Source organism: Leptonychotes weddellii, chromosome 10 (assembly GCF_054177405.1).
Source record: "Leptonychotes weddellii isolate Sample4059 chromosome 10, ASM5417740v2, whole genome shotgun sequence".
Classification (NCBI taxonomy): domain Eukaryota; kingdom Metazoa; phylum Chordata; class Mammalia; order Carnivora; family Phocidae; genus Leptonychotes; species Leptonychotes weddellii.
The window spans coordinates 91,589,063-91,603,230 of NC_138378.1; the positions used below are offsets into that span (position 1 = coordinate 91,589,063).

At 51.6% G+C, this 14,168-nt stretch overlaps 1 protein-coding gene across 1 annotated transcript in view; it reads right to left on the reverse strand.

Annotated features, from left to right (window-relative positions):
• SNRNP200 (small nuclear ribonucleoprotein U5 subunit 200) overlaps positions 1 to 14,168 on the reverse strand; it is a 30,210-nt gene that overhangs the window by 1,734 nt on the left and 14,308 nt on the right. The window contains exons 18-43 of the mRNA XM_006730989.3: positions 14,033 to 14,143; positions 13,347 to 13,478; positions 12,994 to 13,182; positions 12,221 to 12,418; positions 11,443 to 11,595; positions 11,249 to 11,329; positions 10,908 to 10,991; positions 10,159 to 10,265; positions 9,732 to 9,850; positions 9,308 to 9,462; positions 9,002 to 9,191; positions 8,622 to 8,795; positions 7,298 to 7,458; positions 6,766 to 6,993; positions 6,209 to 6,400; positions 5,939 to 6,117; positions 5,598 to 5,749; positions 4,663 to 4,771; positions 3,643 to 3,751; positions 2,930 to 3,119; positions 2,670 to 2,834; positions 2,324 to 2,445; positions 1,958 to 2,101; positions 1,678 to 1,854; positions 1,205 to 1,365; positions 1,007 to 1,088 (exon numbers count right to left, since the gene is read on the reverse strand). Coding sequence (XP_006731052.1) covers positions 1,007 to 1,088; positions 1,205 to 1,365; positions 1,678 to 1,854; positions 1,958 to 2,101; positions 2,324 to 2,445; positions 2,670 to 2,834; positions 2,930 to 3,119; positions 3,643 to 3,751; positions 4,663 to 4,771; positions 5,598 to 5,749; positions 5,939 to 6,117; positions 6,209 to 6,400; positions 6,766 to 6,993; positions 7,298 to 7,458; positions 8,622 to 8,795; positions 9,002 to 9,191; positions 9,308 to 9,462; positions 9,732 to 9,850; positions 10,159 to 10,265; positions 10,908 to 10,991; positions 11,249 to 11,329; positions 11,443 to 11,595; positions 12,221 to 12,418; positions 12,994 to 13,182; positions 13,347 to 13,478; positions 14,033 to 14,143 — 3,864 coding nt within the window. The remainder of the gene's footprint in view (positions 1 to 1,006; positions 1,089 to 1,204; positions 1,366 to 1,677; positions 1,855 to 1,957; positions 2,102 to 2,323; positions 2,446 to 2,669; positions 2,835 to 2,929; positions 3,120 to 3,642; positions 3,752 to 4,662; positions 4,772 to 5,597; positions 5,750 to 5,938; positions 6,118 to 6,208; positions 6,401 to 6,765; positions 6,994 to 7,297; positions 7,459 to 8,621; positions 8,796 to 9,001; positions 9,192 to 9,307; positions 9,463 to 9,731; positions 9,851 to 10,158; positions 10,266 to 10,907; positions 10,992 to 11,248; positions 11,330 to 11,442; positions 11,596 to 12,220; positions 12,419 to 12,993; positions 13,183 to 13,346; positions 13,479 to 14,032; positions 14,144 to 14,168) is intronic.

Sequence of the window (14,168 nt, forward strand, 5' to 3'; positions counted from 1 at the left end):
TCTCATGCTCTCTGTCTCTCATTCTCTCTCTCAAATAAATAAATAAAATCTTTAAAAAAAAAAGAAAATAAAATACAATTTCCTCCTAAAAGACAATTTAGTATAACTAAGATTTTGAAACTGTCAAAACGTATCTCAAATGAACCTGTTTTTAAGTAATGAACTCATTGTTGGTTCTGGCTCATTTCCTTATTTATTCCAAAATACCTTCTCCTGACATTCAGTGCTTGCCAATGAAGCCAAGATTCCACCATCAGAGATGTAGTCTTTGGGGCCTGGCAGCTGAGTTCCTCAGAAACCCTTTTCAATAAAAAGCACCTGTGCCAGATAAGCAACACATGCTGCCCTGGACACGAGCCTGCCAGTGGGCAGGATCCAGAGCAGACCATCCCCGTCAGAAAGTCCAAGTATTCCAGTTTAAAGCGCTCTTTCCCCAGAGCCTATTAAACCACTAGTTTGTAAAATGAAACATTACAGTGTATCTGGTTTCTGCTTTCAGTCTTCAATTATTCTCTAATATAAGGGATCAGATTTTCTTTCTGGTGGTAAAGAACCAAGTAACTGGACACAGAGTTAAGTGGCAGTGAGAAAGGAAGAGAAATACCAACTAGAAAAGCCCAACTATCCCAGAGCCATTTAAAGAAAATTCCTCTTAACAATCCTAGAGATTGACAATACTATATTGTCACAATGACCGGTCACCTGAATTGTCTTCAAGCAAAGACAACAATGACAAAACCACCCACGGCCCCAATATTAATTCTTGGCCTTGTGTCTTGTCATTACCCTAAATTTCCCTCCCCCAGTGACAATATACCCTTGAAATCTGAACACTAGCCAATGGATAAGGCCTCCAGAAGAAACCTCATGCTGCTACTTAAAAATGGGAGTTCATCTGAGACACCTTTCGACGGTTTTAAAGTCTTAGTTATATCAAACTGTCTTTCTGGAGATTTCAGGAAGCTTTCTATCTGGTCTTTATTGCCGTCCTGCTACCAGGACCCACCTGCGGAAAGAGAGGCGCGATCACGGGGCCTGTGACTTCCTCCTCACGCTCCAGCTGCACCAGCACCACCACTGGCCCGCCGCTGTGGGGGAGAAGAGCAGGGCAGCGCCTCAGCACCGTGGCAGGGGCTCGGAGCGCACCGTCCCGCCGGGCCCAGCGGGGACCCCGGGGCAGGGCGCCTGGCCGGCCCGCGCTCACCTGCGGATGCCATCCTTATCCACCACCTCGTAAGAAAGCTCGATGTTCGGGTAGCGGTTGCAGAAGCGGGCCACGTCGGCGATCTGGCTGTCAGACAGCTGAAGCAGTGCGTTTCGTTCTTCGTCTTCCATCTCCATGATGTCAAAAACGCTCTCCACTCCCTGCAGGGGGCATTCGGAGGTCAGGGAAGGAGAACTCATACTAACAGCAAATGAAACCCTGCTCCAAACAGCTGCTAATTTTACTTCCTATGCTATCAGATCATCTAAAGACGTGGCTTCAGAAAGAACACAGCCCGCAACTGTACAACCACCGGACTCTCTAGTATTTCAGTACGCAACACCCTCAGAGACACTCAGAGAAACTCCAACTCCCCCCGACCGTGACTCACCTCCGACAACCCCTTCAACTGCCCCCACCTCCCAGGACACTTGGCTCAGCCACCCAACCGTCCAGGTCCAGGCCCAGCTCACCTTATCTGTGCACCGTTTAATATGCTCTGACGTGAAGTGTGGCAACTGTTTCAGGTAGGAGTCCTTGGACCACATGGCTTGGGTGACCATCTGGGCCAGCTCCATCGCTGCCAGGGCAGGGCTAAGCCACCCGTTGCTGGAAAGGACGTCCACACAGGCCTGGATGAGCCGGATTGCCTGAACAGGGGTAGGAGTGCAAGAGAAGGCAGGCTTGGAACTGCTACTTCATAGGCCACCCCTGGCCCCTCCACTCCACACCCATACAGGCACCCACACCTACCTTGCTGAGGATTTCCTCCGTATCCGACTGCAGCTCAGCACTCAGTTGCATGCGGGACAGGTGAGCCTGCAGAAGCAGGTTGGTCTTGACGTGCGGGTCATTGAACTTCGGGTTATTCAGCTTGTGCGGGACCTTCTGAGCCAACTGGAGGGGAAAGAAAAACAACTGGTGATGAACACATGGCCCTGCCCGAAAACAGCTCTGGGGCCCAAAGGACCACCTGCCCCATGCTCACAACCCTTCAAAACAGAGACGTGTGGGTGATGTGCTGGGGTCTTCCTGTGGTGACAAGGACACCATGTGCTCTGGGCACAGAGGCCAACTTTCAACTCCAAAGAGGTTGTCCTGAACCCAAGATGTCCTCACCTGCCGCAGGAGGTTATCTTCATGGTGCCGGATGGGAATGTTCTCATACTCCGCCGCATTGGAGATGATCTCAATAAGCCCTCGCACTTTGGTCTTGGCATTCAGGGACATGCTGAAGAGCTCTGACAGCCAAAGAGAAGGAGGAAGGGGAGGAGTCAGAAAAAAAAGAGGGAGGAGAGTTAACTGCCTAAGCTACCCTACCCCTGTACTACCCCACGATCCATCCCTCTGACCCACACACAGGGCACCGGAAGGCCTGGGCTCACTCATCCCAGTGGGCTGCAGGTCCCTGTAGAGACTTCTTTAGCTTGGGCTCCCCAGACAGCATCCCCTGCCAGCCCCTCACCAATGGTGGTGTAGTTGATGTAATAGTAAGCAGCGATCATGCCCAGGTTCAGGGGTGCCACATCCATCTCGTCCTCAATGCTGATGCACTTGGACTGCTCCAAGTCACTCAGGGTCTGCTCCACGAGCTCGGACAAGTGGTCAGACAGGTGGCGATGGGAGATGCCTGTGAAGGTGAGAGAAGCAAGGCGTCACCAGGAGATGGCCGGCAAGGGCTAGGAGAACCACAAAAGGACACTGTGCACCCCAGAGCCCACTGACCCTGCAGGTTGTAGTAATTGGGGTTCTGGGTCATGCGGCGGTACAGAAAGGTCCAGGTCAGGTAGTCCACAGCGTCCTGCTTGTTCTCTATGGTCTTGGTGACAATCTCGGCATTGAAGTGGTCGTGCATACAATGATCCAGATGGGACTCTACTGGCAATGGCTCATACAGGAACTTTTTGAAGAAATCCTGCGGATTGGAAAAGGAGAGATAGTAATAAAGAGTCAGTGACAACATGGTCACAAAGGAGGGCCAAGGGCAAACCAACAGGGAATGGCCCTTGCGCAACAGACACAGCTAATACAACAACGGAAGAAACCACCGTACCGACAAGGTGAACTGGGTCTGCACCTGGAAGGTTGGGTGCGTAAGAAGAATGCTGGGTGTCTGTGTAAGTGGAATGTGGGGTGTGTATGCCTGTTCCCACCAGCATCCCTGGTTATTCTTACAATGGAAACAGGGATATAGAAGGTCATGCAGGCCTAACAGTACCTGAAGAACCAGCCAGAAAGTAAGGACCTCAACACATGGAGTCAACAGCAGCAGCAAAAACAGAGGGCTACAAAATTCCATGTGAGGCTTATTACAAAAGCAATGTGGAAAATAAAAGAAACAGAATTTGATAGAAAGAATGTAAACAAGGAAAGACAACTACTAAAAACTCTACTGTGAGGCCCAGGATCTCAAGAGGGTGCCCGAGGCCAGGACTGACCTTTTTGGAGCCCTGGCACATGATAACACAGCGGCCCTCGTCATCCTGCAAAGGGCGGTTGGCATGCCCCACCATCTGAAGCACGTCGTAGATGGGGTAATCCACATACCTGGTGACAGAAGAGAGAAAAGGTGACGAAGGTGCATCAATACAGAGACCACAGTCAGGAGGCGCGGACTCCCTCGATGTCAAAGAATAAAATGCGAATATGGGAGACAGTGGCAAATTACAGCTAACCCCTGTGGTTAGGACTACCTGTGCTCAGGTACTAGTGTCCCTTGTTTATCTCTAGATCACTGTAGTTTTCAGGTGTAAGAGTTGGGACTTTGCTGCTCAGGGTCCCTGAACCAAAGCTAAACCCAGCGAATACCCAAAGCGAGTAACTCCCTAATAAAGGATCAAATATGTAAGTCAAGCTTCCCAAACAACTGCGTATTTCATGAGTTAGCAAGTCACCTGACTTAAATCTAAACCTAAAAGGAATTTCAGACATTAAAGATAAGCCATAAGTAACATTCATTTCAGGAAAAAAAAAAAAAAATCTACATTTTGAGAAAAAAAATATTAAGAATTAAATCATTCAAGGGGCGCCTGGGTGGCTGAGTCAGTTAAGCGTCTGCCTTCGGCTCAGGTCATGATCTCAGGGTCCTGGGATCAAGCCCCGCATCGGGCTCCCTGCTCATCGGGGAGCCTGCTTCTCCCTCTGCCTGCAGCTCCTCCTGCTTGTACTCTCTCTCTCAAATAAATAAATAAAATCTTAAAGAAATCATTCAGGCTTTTTCTGAGAAAAACCAAACCTTTTCCTGGTTCTCCAACTTGCTCAAATACGACAGACTAACCACAGAAGCAAAAGTGAGTGTAGGTCCTAAGACTAAAAACTCTCAGACACCTGGCTATGGGGGAATCTCAGCTGGCTGTTTATCTCCCTTAACACGTTTCCTTCATCATTTCTGGATCTGCAGATGTTACATTCATTTTAGGAAGAAGATTCCCATTAACGCAGAGCATAGTGAGACTCACGCATGAATCTTGCCATTGTAGTACTGGGTGTCCATGATGATCACCAGGTGGGCAGCCACATTCATGCCCCAGCAGAGACTCCGAGAAGCTACCACCACCTGGATGGCCCCTGAGCGGCAGAGGGGAGAAGAAGACTGAGTGCAGGGCTCCCTGGGAGGATTTGTCTCCTGAGCAGGAGGAGGGCAGGAGGGGCTTATCTCGTGCTACATTTCAGAACTCACAGCAAAGCTTGCTGGGAAAGAGCCCTAATAATGACAAAGGGCTAACACAATACTGTAAGAGGTCACTCCATGCTGCTAACGCCCTGCTCAGGAGATTATGCTATAGGAAATGGGGTAATCCTGGAAGAGAATCCCCAGCCCAGGGAAAGCTAGGCTTAGTTGTCTGCCTGACAGACTGGCCTTGCTGATCGGGAAGAGCTAACGCCGCCTCAGTCATGGGCTGGCTCAGTACACGGCAGCAAAACTGAGCCGTGAGGGACAGATTTGAGCATCAAAGAGCACCAGTAACTGACTGCGGCAGGAGCGGCTCCACCGAACAGTGTCCGTGCACCGCCACAGGTCAATGAGGGATGGCAGCACACAGGCCACCCAGATGAGACTCACAGTTCTAGCATTTACTACACCTCTAAGTCTAACAGCCTTGTGAGCGTGCTATCCATGGAAAACCAGGTCTACTGGTCAAAGGTCCTGGTCGAGAAAACCAGGTTCTTAAGTCATATCACCTTACGTGCCTGCCTGTCTCCTCATCTAGCAAGCAGACGTGATACTCTACCCACGTCACAAGATTACTGAGAGGATCAAATGAGGTAAGAGAAAACATAATCAGAAAAGTATTTTGAAGATGATTAGTGTGCTGGAAGGAAGCATCACCCACATCCCATCGCCTGTGATGCTCTTAGACAGAACCTCCCTCTGGGCCACAAAACTTTTCACCTGAGCTGAAAAGCTGTTCCACCAGGCGTCGCTCCATGGGGCTGAGGCCCTCATGCAGGTAGCCCACCCCATTTAGCAGTGTTTCCTTGAGCGTGCTGTCACTTAGCTTCTCCAGGTATGGGATCAGATCCTTCTCGGTGCAGTGCAAGAACCTAGGTGGCAGGGGCACGGATTCAGCTCAGAGCACTTCCAGTCCCTGGCAAGGCCCTTCCAACCGTGCCGCCGGCCGGCCCCTAGCCCAATGGGGCTGACGCCCACCCTCATAAGCGGAATGCCCTTCAGGGTGAGCCCACCTCAGTGACCCAACTCCCCCCTCCCACCCCGTCCCCACCCTGCTCCACCTCTGCCGCTGGATGTCCGCCGCACACGTGGTGAGGATGTCGATGGCAGTGAGGCGGGTCTGCTTTCGGGATGGAACAAAAACAATGACCGGCTTCTTGGGAGAGTGTTTGGTGATAGCGTGGTACACAGGCTTGGCCATGGAGAGCAGGCGGGTTTGTGTGTGGCTGATGTTGAAGCCCTGGAGATCGAGGGAAGGAGACAGAAGTGAGAGCTGGTCCTCCGGCACGAGGCCACGCGGCAGCAGGGAGAGCAGGGAGAGCGGGCCCTACCTGGATGTGCAGCTCCAAGGGCACGGGGCGCACGTTCGGGTGGAAGTTGAAAGTAGAGGTGGCGCTGCACCCCAGCCAGTGGGCCACGTCCTTAGCGTTCGAGAGCGACGAGCTAAGTGCCACAATGCGAATGGGTCGCTCAATCTGGGAGGAGATGTAGCGCATCCGGGAGCAGATCACTTCTAAGACAGGCTGGGACATTTTGGGGGGGGGGTCACTCCAGGCCCAGGCACCCCATCCCCAGCCTGCACCCTGAGTTAGCCTTTCCATCCGGCCCAACCGCCTCGAAATGACTGCCTAACTCTTCCTTCTAATTAGGAGCTCTCCTATCTTTGGTTCCACCTCCTCCATGGCAGCCAATCTCCACTAAACAATGCTCTTTACTAAGAGTACTACCAAAAAAGTCTCACACTGTCCCTCTGGAATAAAGTGACAAGCAGAACCCTCTTGGAAGAAGAAGCACCTTGTCTCTGGCCTCAGACCCAAAGATAAGTCCCAATGCCAAGGCCACTCAGCCAATCACAGCCCCTCTCCTGTGCTTCAAGGTCAAGCCATACCCCGTTCTCGCCCCCGATAAGGTGGACTTCATCCACCACGAAAAGGTTGATGTTCTGGACATTCTTGCGCTGCTTCCACCGCCGAGAAAGGATGTCCCACTTCTCAGGGGTGCTGATGATGATATTGCCCTTGCCTAGAAGCTTCAGGTCTGTGCTAGTCTCCCCCGTCAGGAGCACCACCTTCTTGTTGAGCCTGTCCTGGAACTTCTCATACCAGTCCATGTACACCTGGCATGCAGGAAGGGCAGAAAAACATCAGGCCAGGCCTCGTTTCATTTTTAACGAGACAAGCCTGAGAAGCCACAGAGACTTGTTGATCTGTACATCTCCAACCACTTTACAATCCCACATTAACCTTTAAGGGATGGTAGCATCTTCCTTCAGGACACAAACTGAGGACATCAACAAAAGAAAACGGAGTCTTGCCACCAATGACCCTGCAAATTTCACGGGCTTAGAGAATTCTGATCTGGGCTCAGAGGAAAAGAGCTTCCGGCCAAGTTCACACGTGACACAACACCATGGCACGTACCTGCTCCGCCAGAGCCTCCATGGGGGTGATATAGACACAGCGCCCCTCTGAGTTCTGCAGCAGCATCCGCAGGATGGCAAACTCTGCACAGATGGTCTTCCCGCTGCCCGTCGGGGCCCCCACAAACACATTGTCGTCACTGTTGTAGACGGTGTTGAACACTGGAAGCCGGCAGAGCAGCAGGGGGGACATCCAGGAGAGAAGAGACTCAGACCACTCCTCAGAACAGAGGCCACCAGGAGAAACTCAGCCAGCCAGCCGTCAAGTGCCAACCATGAAGGACTACCTGCAGTCGGCCTACTACACCTCTCCCCCTATTTTCTCCCTCTCACACACAGGCAACAGGGGAAGAGCCCGGACCAAGAGTTCAGGTAGCACGGAGTTTCGCAGGATGGCAGAGGGAAGTAGGCCAAGTATCCTGAACTTCTCTGCGGGTCCTCTCAGGGACCGGGACGCAGAACAAAAAAGAACTGGCTACCTTTCTCTGCCCCTCCAACACTCTCCTCTAGTCCCTGGAAATGGTCTAATAAAGAAAGAAGGTAAAGCCTCAGTCCTGGCATTAAGACTGGTTAAAGTCCAAGCTCTGTTTATTAGCTGGTTCAGCTGAGGTGCCTTTCCCTGCCGAGTTTCCTCATCTGTAAAACAGAACACTAATAGTACCATGAACAGTAAATCCCTCACAGGATCGGGGGGAGGCACAAAAGAGAAAACACCCAAACGTACTCAGCCAAAAGGACTTAGAAAAGAGGGCATGCCCTGGGAACGTAGCTGTTACTGAAAACAATGAGGGGAAGGAGGCTTCCGTCAATGCCGCACACTCTGGCTCAATACTTGAGCAACAGGGGCATGGATCCAGCCTCCTGAGCCTGAGAAACAACAATGTACCACAGTAAGATCTTGTTCTGCTGACCCTCCCCCCAGTGACATGTGCAGAAAAGCAAAGGAGGGGTGCCTGGGTGGCTCAGTTGGTTAAGCGGCTGCCTTCGGCTCAGGTCATGATCCCAGGGTCCTGGGATCAAGCCCCGCATCGGGCTTTCTGTTCAGTGGGGAGCCTGCTTCTCCCTCTCCCTCTGCCTGCTGCTTCCCCTGCTTATGCTTTTTCTCTGTCAAATAAATAAAATATTTAAAAAAAAGAAAAGCAAAGGAAATCGAACAGTAACCAAGGACTGAGAAGGGAAGAAGTCCTGGGGTGCTCCCACAGTCGGCTCTGCTGAGCTCCGTCTCCCTGAGCGCCCTACTGCCCTTCTTGCCACAGAAAACATGTCTCTAGGGAACCTTAAAAGGCACCCGAAGGAAATGACCGCCTGGGGATGGAAACGCTTACCTTGGGTCTGGATGGGGTTGAAAAAAGGAAATTTATCCTGGTAAAGGCTCTCAAAGGCACTATTTCTCAGGGCAGACACGGGCAAGGGCTGCAGGTCCAGAAGCTCAGTTGGAGGTGGGTACTTCTCTGGTAGGATCAGGTGCCGGAAGGAGACAGGCAGCTGGGTCTCACAAGCTGCCAGAACAGAAACGGGAGGGGTCATGAGCAGTCCTCCCTTTACCTGATGGCCCCTCAGAGCCCCTCCATGCACGCTGGAAACCCCAAGGCAACAAAAGATAATATCACTCTGACCCCAAAGTCCAGTCCAGTACAAAGGGCAAGACATGCTTACGATCCCCCGGAAGACCTGCCCGTCTGAGAGCCTGCAGAGATACACTCACAGAGCCAGCGGTCAGACACCACTCGGATGAAGTATTGAGGGGGCAGCGGTTCGAAGACAGGCACGAAGAATGTAATGAGGTGCTCGTCCTGGGCATACTTGGCCTTGAGTAGAAAATACTCGTGGTGGAGTATCACCTCACTGTCCACATCCTCCACCAGAATCCAGAATGCCTCTGATGACCCGTGAACCTGTCAACACAAGCACAAGTGAAAGCACGTGAGCCAGCGTGGACGCACAGCTCCGATCCAGCTCTCCTCAGGAGGGAGAGCGCTGCAAGCAGGCCCTCCGCCGAGCAAGGCCTCACCTTTTCGTCCCACTGGAAGTCTGGCGTGATGGTCAGCTCCACTTTCAGGGTGGAGCGCGTGATAGGCTGGAGGTGCACCGACAACTCCAACTTGGGGAAGAGGTGGACGTACTTGTGGATGGTCTTCCCCATCTTCGGCATGCGGATAAGCTCCCCTAGGACAGGAGAGTACAGGGGCTGCAGCCCAGCCTGCCAAGCACGGCTGCAAACCGGGCCCTGAGGGCGAGGGGCACATTCCACTCCAGTGCGCAGACTCCTCCCCTCATGCGCAGCACAGCCCAGAGGTTTCGAAGGCCCGAGACCAAGAGCTGGCCTCGTTACTTCAGGGGGCTGTGAGAAGCAAACACAGGCCAAGAGGGCACCAGGCCTCAGAACTGTTAAGATGTCTGAGCAGTAAGGACAAAGAGGAGAGTTTCCCACATACCTATCTCATTATGATTCAGGTCATACAGGCGCTCAAAGGGGAAGTTTTTCTTCTCGATCTTCTTCACTACTTCCTCAGGGAGTTTCCGGAACTGGCGCAGAGGACACATGGACTGCCACCTAGCCAGGACGAAAACATCGCTGTCAGTCCCTTGCGTCACAAACTGCCCTCGCCATGGCTTCCAACAGGTTAGCCGTGACCACACAAAACAGTCGTTAATGGAAAGCATCCAAAACTGCACCAGCAACAACACCTGAAAGCCATCACTCCTCACCCCTTTCCCCCTACCCCCGGGCTCCACCCAAAGTGCAAGTCCCATTTCACGAGTGAGGGCTGGAGATAAGAGCACTCCAAGGCTTCCCCAGTGTGCCCTCAGCCTGGGGACCTTAACTCATGGTGACCAGCTTCCAGGTCCCCGGGCCCTTACATGCGCTTGTCAATCATCTTGCAGAGGTTCAGTGTCTTGTCTGTAAGCTGCGCCCAACCTCGGTTCAGGACAATTTCAAAGATGGCACGCATCAACCGGCCAGCCGACTAGGGAAAGAGAAAGTATTCGCTCTGTTAAGTCCCTACTATCCCCAGATCTAATGAAGCCACCCAACACAAGGCTTCATTACCTGAAGGCCTGATGCAATTAGGCTACACCACTCAGAAACAAAGTCCCTCTGTAATTACTGTTCCCTTTTATATAGGAGATGCTTGCTGAACACAAAATAGTTAGAAAAGTGCTGCTTGAGCTCACTGTACACCTTAACCTAATACTCACTGCATGATTTTAAAGCTTCGGCTCACTTAGCACTTAGGGATCTAGCAAGAGTAAAGATGCTAGTGACTTGCCCTTAGAGGTAAAAACAAAGCAGAGCTGAGAGCCTTTTGCCATTTCCGGATTTATATCCGAGCCCAGGGGCCACAGTGGGAAGTCATTCTCTGTAGGGAAGCAGACACCATGTCCATGGCTCTCCCCAGCACTCTCTCTCACGGCCCTACCTCTCCGCATGCTCAAGGTTGGTGGAACAGAGGGGCTATACCAGACACACATCAACCAACGAGCCTAATAGGGCAAAACTTGGCCTTCTTTCCCCCTCACTAGGGTCAGGCCTCCTTTCTCCAAGACGCACACCAGCACAGGGCTGTGAGCTGTTAACTTCTCTTCGGGCAGCACCACTCTGCTCTCACCTGAGTGACATATACCATGTCCGCCATCAGCGCAAAGCCCTCCAACTTCAGCTGCGAGATGAAGGCCTGGAGCAGCACATTGATCTGGAAAAAAGCAAGGATGGTCAGAAGGTGGCCAATCACTGAACAGTCCAGTCCAAGAAGGCGCATCACACTTCTGTTCTGGAGTCCATGCCAGCTAAGATCTTGCTTTAGAGGCATTAAATAATCACTACTCCACATGAAAAGAACACGTGAGAAGGATGCAAAAACTGGGAGAACCGAGCAGGTCACCAAACACAAACTCGAATTAGGAGATTACAAAACCACCGCTCCTTCTCCCCAGCAGGGGGCGTGCTCACCTTCGCGCTGGGCTCCTCAATGCTCTCCTTCACCGGGATAGGCACCCGCTCTAGCAGCTTCTGCAGCTCCAGCTTCTCCTCCTGCCACCAGAAGGAAAAATGTCACGGAAAAGCCAGGGGACCAAGGAGAGAACCCATCCAGCACCTCGGCAGGGAGTACCAAGCCCCTGTCCCAACAGGCTATGGGGACTCACCTCCCGCACAGTGATGTTCTTGAACTCTGAGGACAAGGAGAAGACTCTGAAAAGCTCAATCTCGCTCAGGGTGGGCTTCAGCAGCTGGTTGTAGGTCTGCACCGTGTCGTTGGTGATGTAGTAGTGGCTGGCGATGCGGCCCAGCTCGGTCACCTACACGGGAGGACACTCAACCCAACAGTGATCAAGAACAAGTGGCCGGGGGCACCTGGGTGGCTCAGTTGGTTAAGCGGCTGCCTTCGGCTCAGGTCATGATCCTGGAGTCCCAGGATCGAGTCCCGCATCGGGCTCCCTGCTCAGCAGGGAGTCTGCTTCTCCCTCTGACCCTCCCCCCTCTTGTGCTCTCTCTCATTCTCTCTCTCTCAAATAAATAAATAAAATCTTTAAAAAAAAAAAAAAAAGAACAAGTGGCCAAACTCTCACTGCGGACAACAGGCCCACCGGACGGACTCACAGCAACGCAAGCTCCCGGCCCACGCACATGAGCAAAGAGGGCACAGTACCCTGGCCAATGGTGAGCTGATACCCACACAGAAAAGACAGCTGAATTAGGCACCTCGACGAAAGTGACAGAAAGGAGGTACCAGCAGGCTCTAGTAGGCCATTTGGGAAGTTCCCAGATTCAAAAGCAATGGTCCAATTGCACCTGTTTTTCTACTGTTCCAAGCAACGGGCAATTAGACGGGCAGTACCCAAATCAAGAACGCATTTTGAAAAATTATCTCCTGGGGCTACCACTTTTACTGAGACCTTTGCCTCAATCCCTCAGCCCACTCACCTGGAAATTGCCTGTCTTCTTGTCATACTTGACCAGATTGTTCTTATCCAGCATCAAGGCAGCAGTATGAACCAGATCCAGTCGGCGCTGGTCCAGCAGGGGATCCCCCTTGAGGTCATCGTGAGAGATGCCATAGAGGGTTGGGGATCGGAGCATTCGGATATACAAGTAGGCATAGCCCAGCCAGTTCACCGCATCCTACAAGAAGAGAAAGCTCGTGGGTCTTAGCATGGAGAACTTATGTCCAAACGAAATGCTCCCATAGATCGCTTAGAAATTAATCCCCAGGGGCGCCTGGGTGGCTCAGTCGGTTAAGCGGCTGCCTTTGGCTCAGGTCATGATCCCAGGGTCCTGGGATGGAGCCCCGCATCGGGCTCCCTGCTCAGCAGGGAGCCTGCTTCTCCCTCTCCCTCTGCCTGCCTCTCTGCCTACTTGTTCTCTATCTCTCTGTCAAATAAATAAATAAAATCTTTAAAAAAAAAAAAATTAATCCCCAACTATAAGAATGTGGATTTTGTTGTCTTCTGAAGATTTTTAACATTTCATTATTAAAGAGACAGAGCGTGCTTTCTGAGGTCTCAGTAACAAGGTGAACCGTCTGCCACAGACTTGACAAGCTTCTAAGAGACTACTTACATCAAAGATGTGGGGTGCAGGGTTGGAGGACCCTGGATGCCAGTGGCCCACAGCACCACACCGGAGCCCATCCCACCCCTGGTACCTTGACTTCTCCTGAGAAAGCAAGAAGCGCCAAAAGCAGAGCCCTTGCCTACCTTGGCATTCTGCACGTTCCCCAGCACGATTTCGGCATTAAGCATGTCAGGCAACTTCGAAACCATCTGGCTCTCGATAGGAAGCTGCTGGTTGAGGAGGGACAGGTAGTACTGTAGCTCCCCGTGAGATGTGATGAGGATGCCTTCGCCCTTGGTGTCATACTGGGGTCTTCCAGCACGTCCGAGCATCTAGGTCAGAGACAGCAAACCAAGAGGGCTGTGGTCACAGAGCTCATGGATTTGTTCCCAGGCTTCTACTTTACAAAACCCCACCTTCCATCTGCCACTTTTTTGGCCCCCTTGCATACCCAGGATACTTTTCCCCACTGAAAATAACTTCAAAAGCTCTATACCTGCAGAATGTCCAGTGCCCCTAGTTCTGTCCAGCGCCCCTTCTCTGGACTGTACACCTGGGTTCCTTTGATGATGACTGTATGTGCGGGGAGATTCACACCCCAAGCCAGCGTTGCTGTGGAAACTAAGACCTACAGAAGCAAGGCAAGGTAATAAGGAAAACAGATGTTACCACCAGAGGGTTAGTATCCCCTAGTCCTCTAGGAAACCGGCCTCAGAGCTTCTAGCAGGACTTGAGTGGGCCCCACACTTGTCAAGGTATCACTGGAATAAACAGGGAAGGAGTCCTTGGGTTCCTCATCTATTCAACAATTAACATTTCACAATTCTAGAGATACTTAACAGGCAAAAGCGTAGACTCACATTAATCAACTTAAGATTACTAGACAATAACACACTCTATTCTGAGAGAGAACAAACAAGGTCCTAACCTCACAAGGCCCTGCTTGGCGATATCTGGAGTCACCAACATGCATCCTTGGTCATGCTTCTCAGACAATTTCCTAAAATCACTCACTTTCCCTCACGCAGTATGTAAAGAGCTGGGAGAGGGGGCACGTTCTATCTACTGTACTACCACAACACTCTGACCTGGTTTACCTGAGCCAGAAACAAAGTACTGGGCACAAACGTATGACATTTGACGTTTCAGGTCTTCTGAAGCCTACATTTTGCCCACCCTCACCTGAATGTGTTTATCAGCAAAAAGATCCTCTACAAGTGTCCGGTCAACTCTGGTCATGCCCGCATGATGAATAGCAAAGCCATACGGCAGAAGATCCTTCAGCTCCAGGTTCTGTGGGACAGAAAAAGAACAGGTG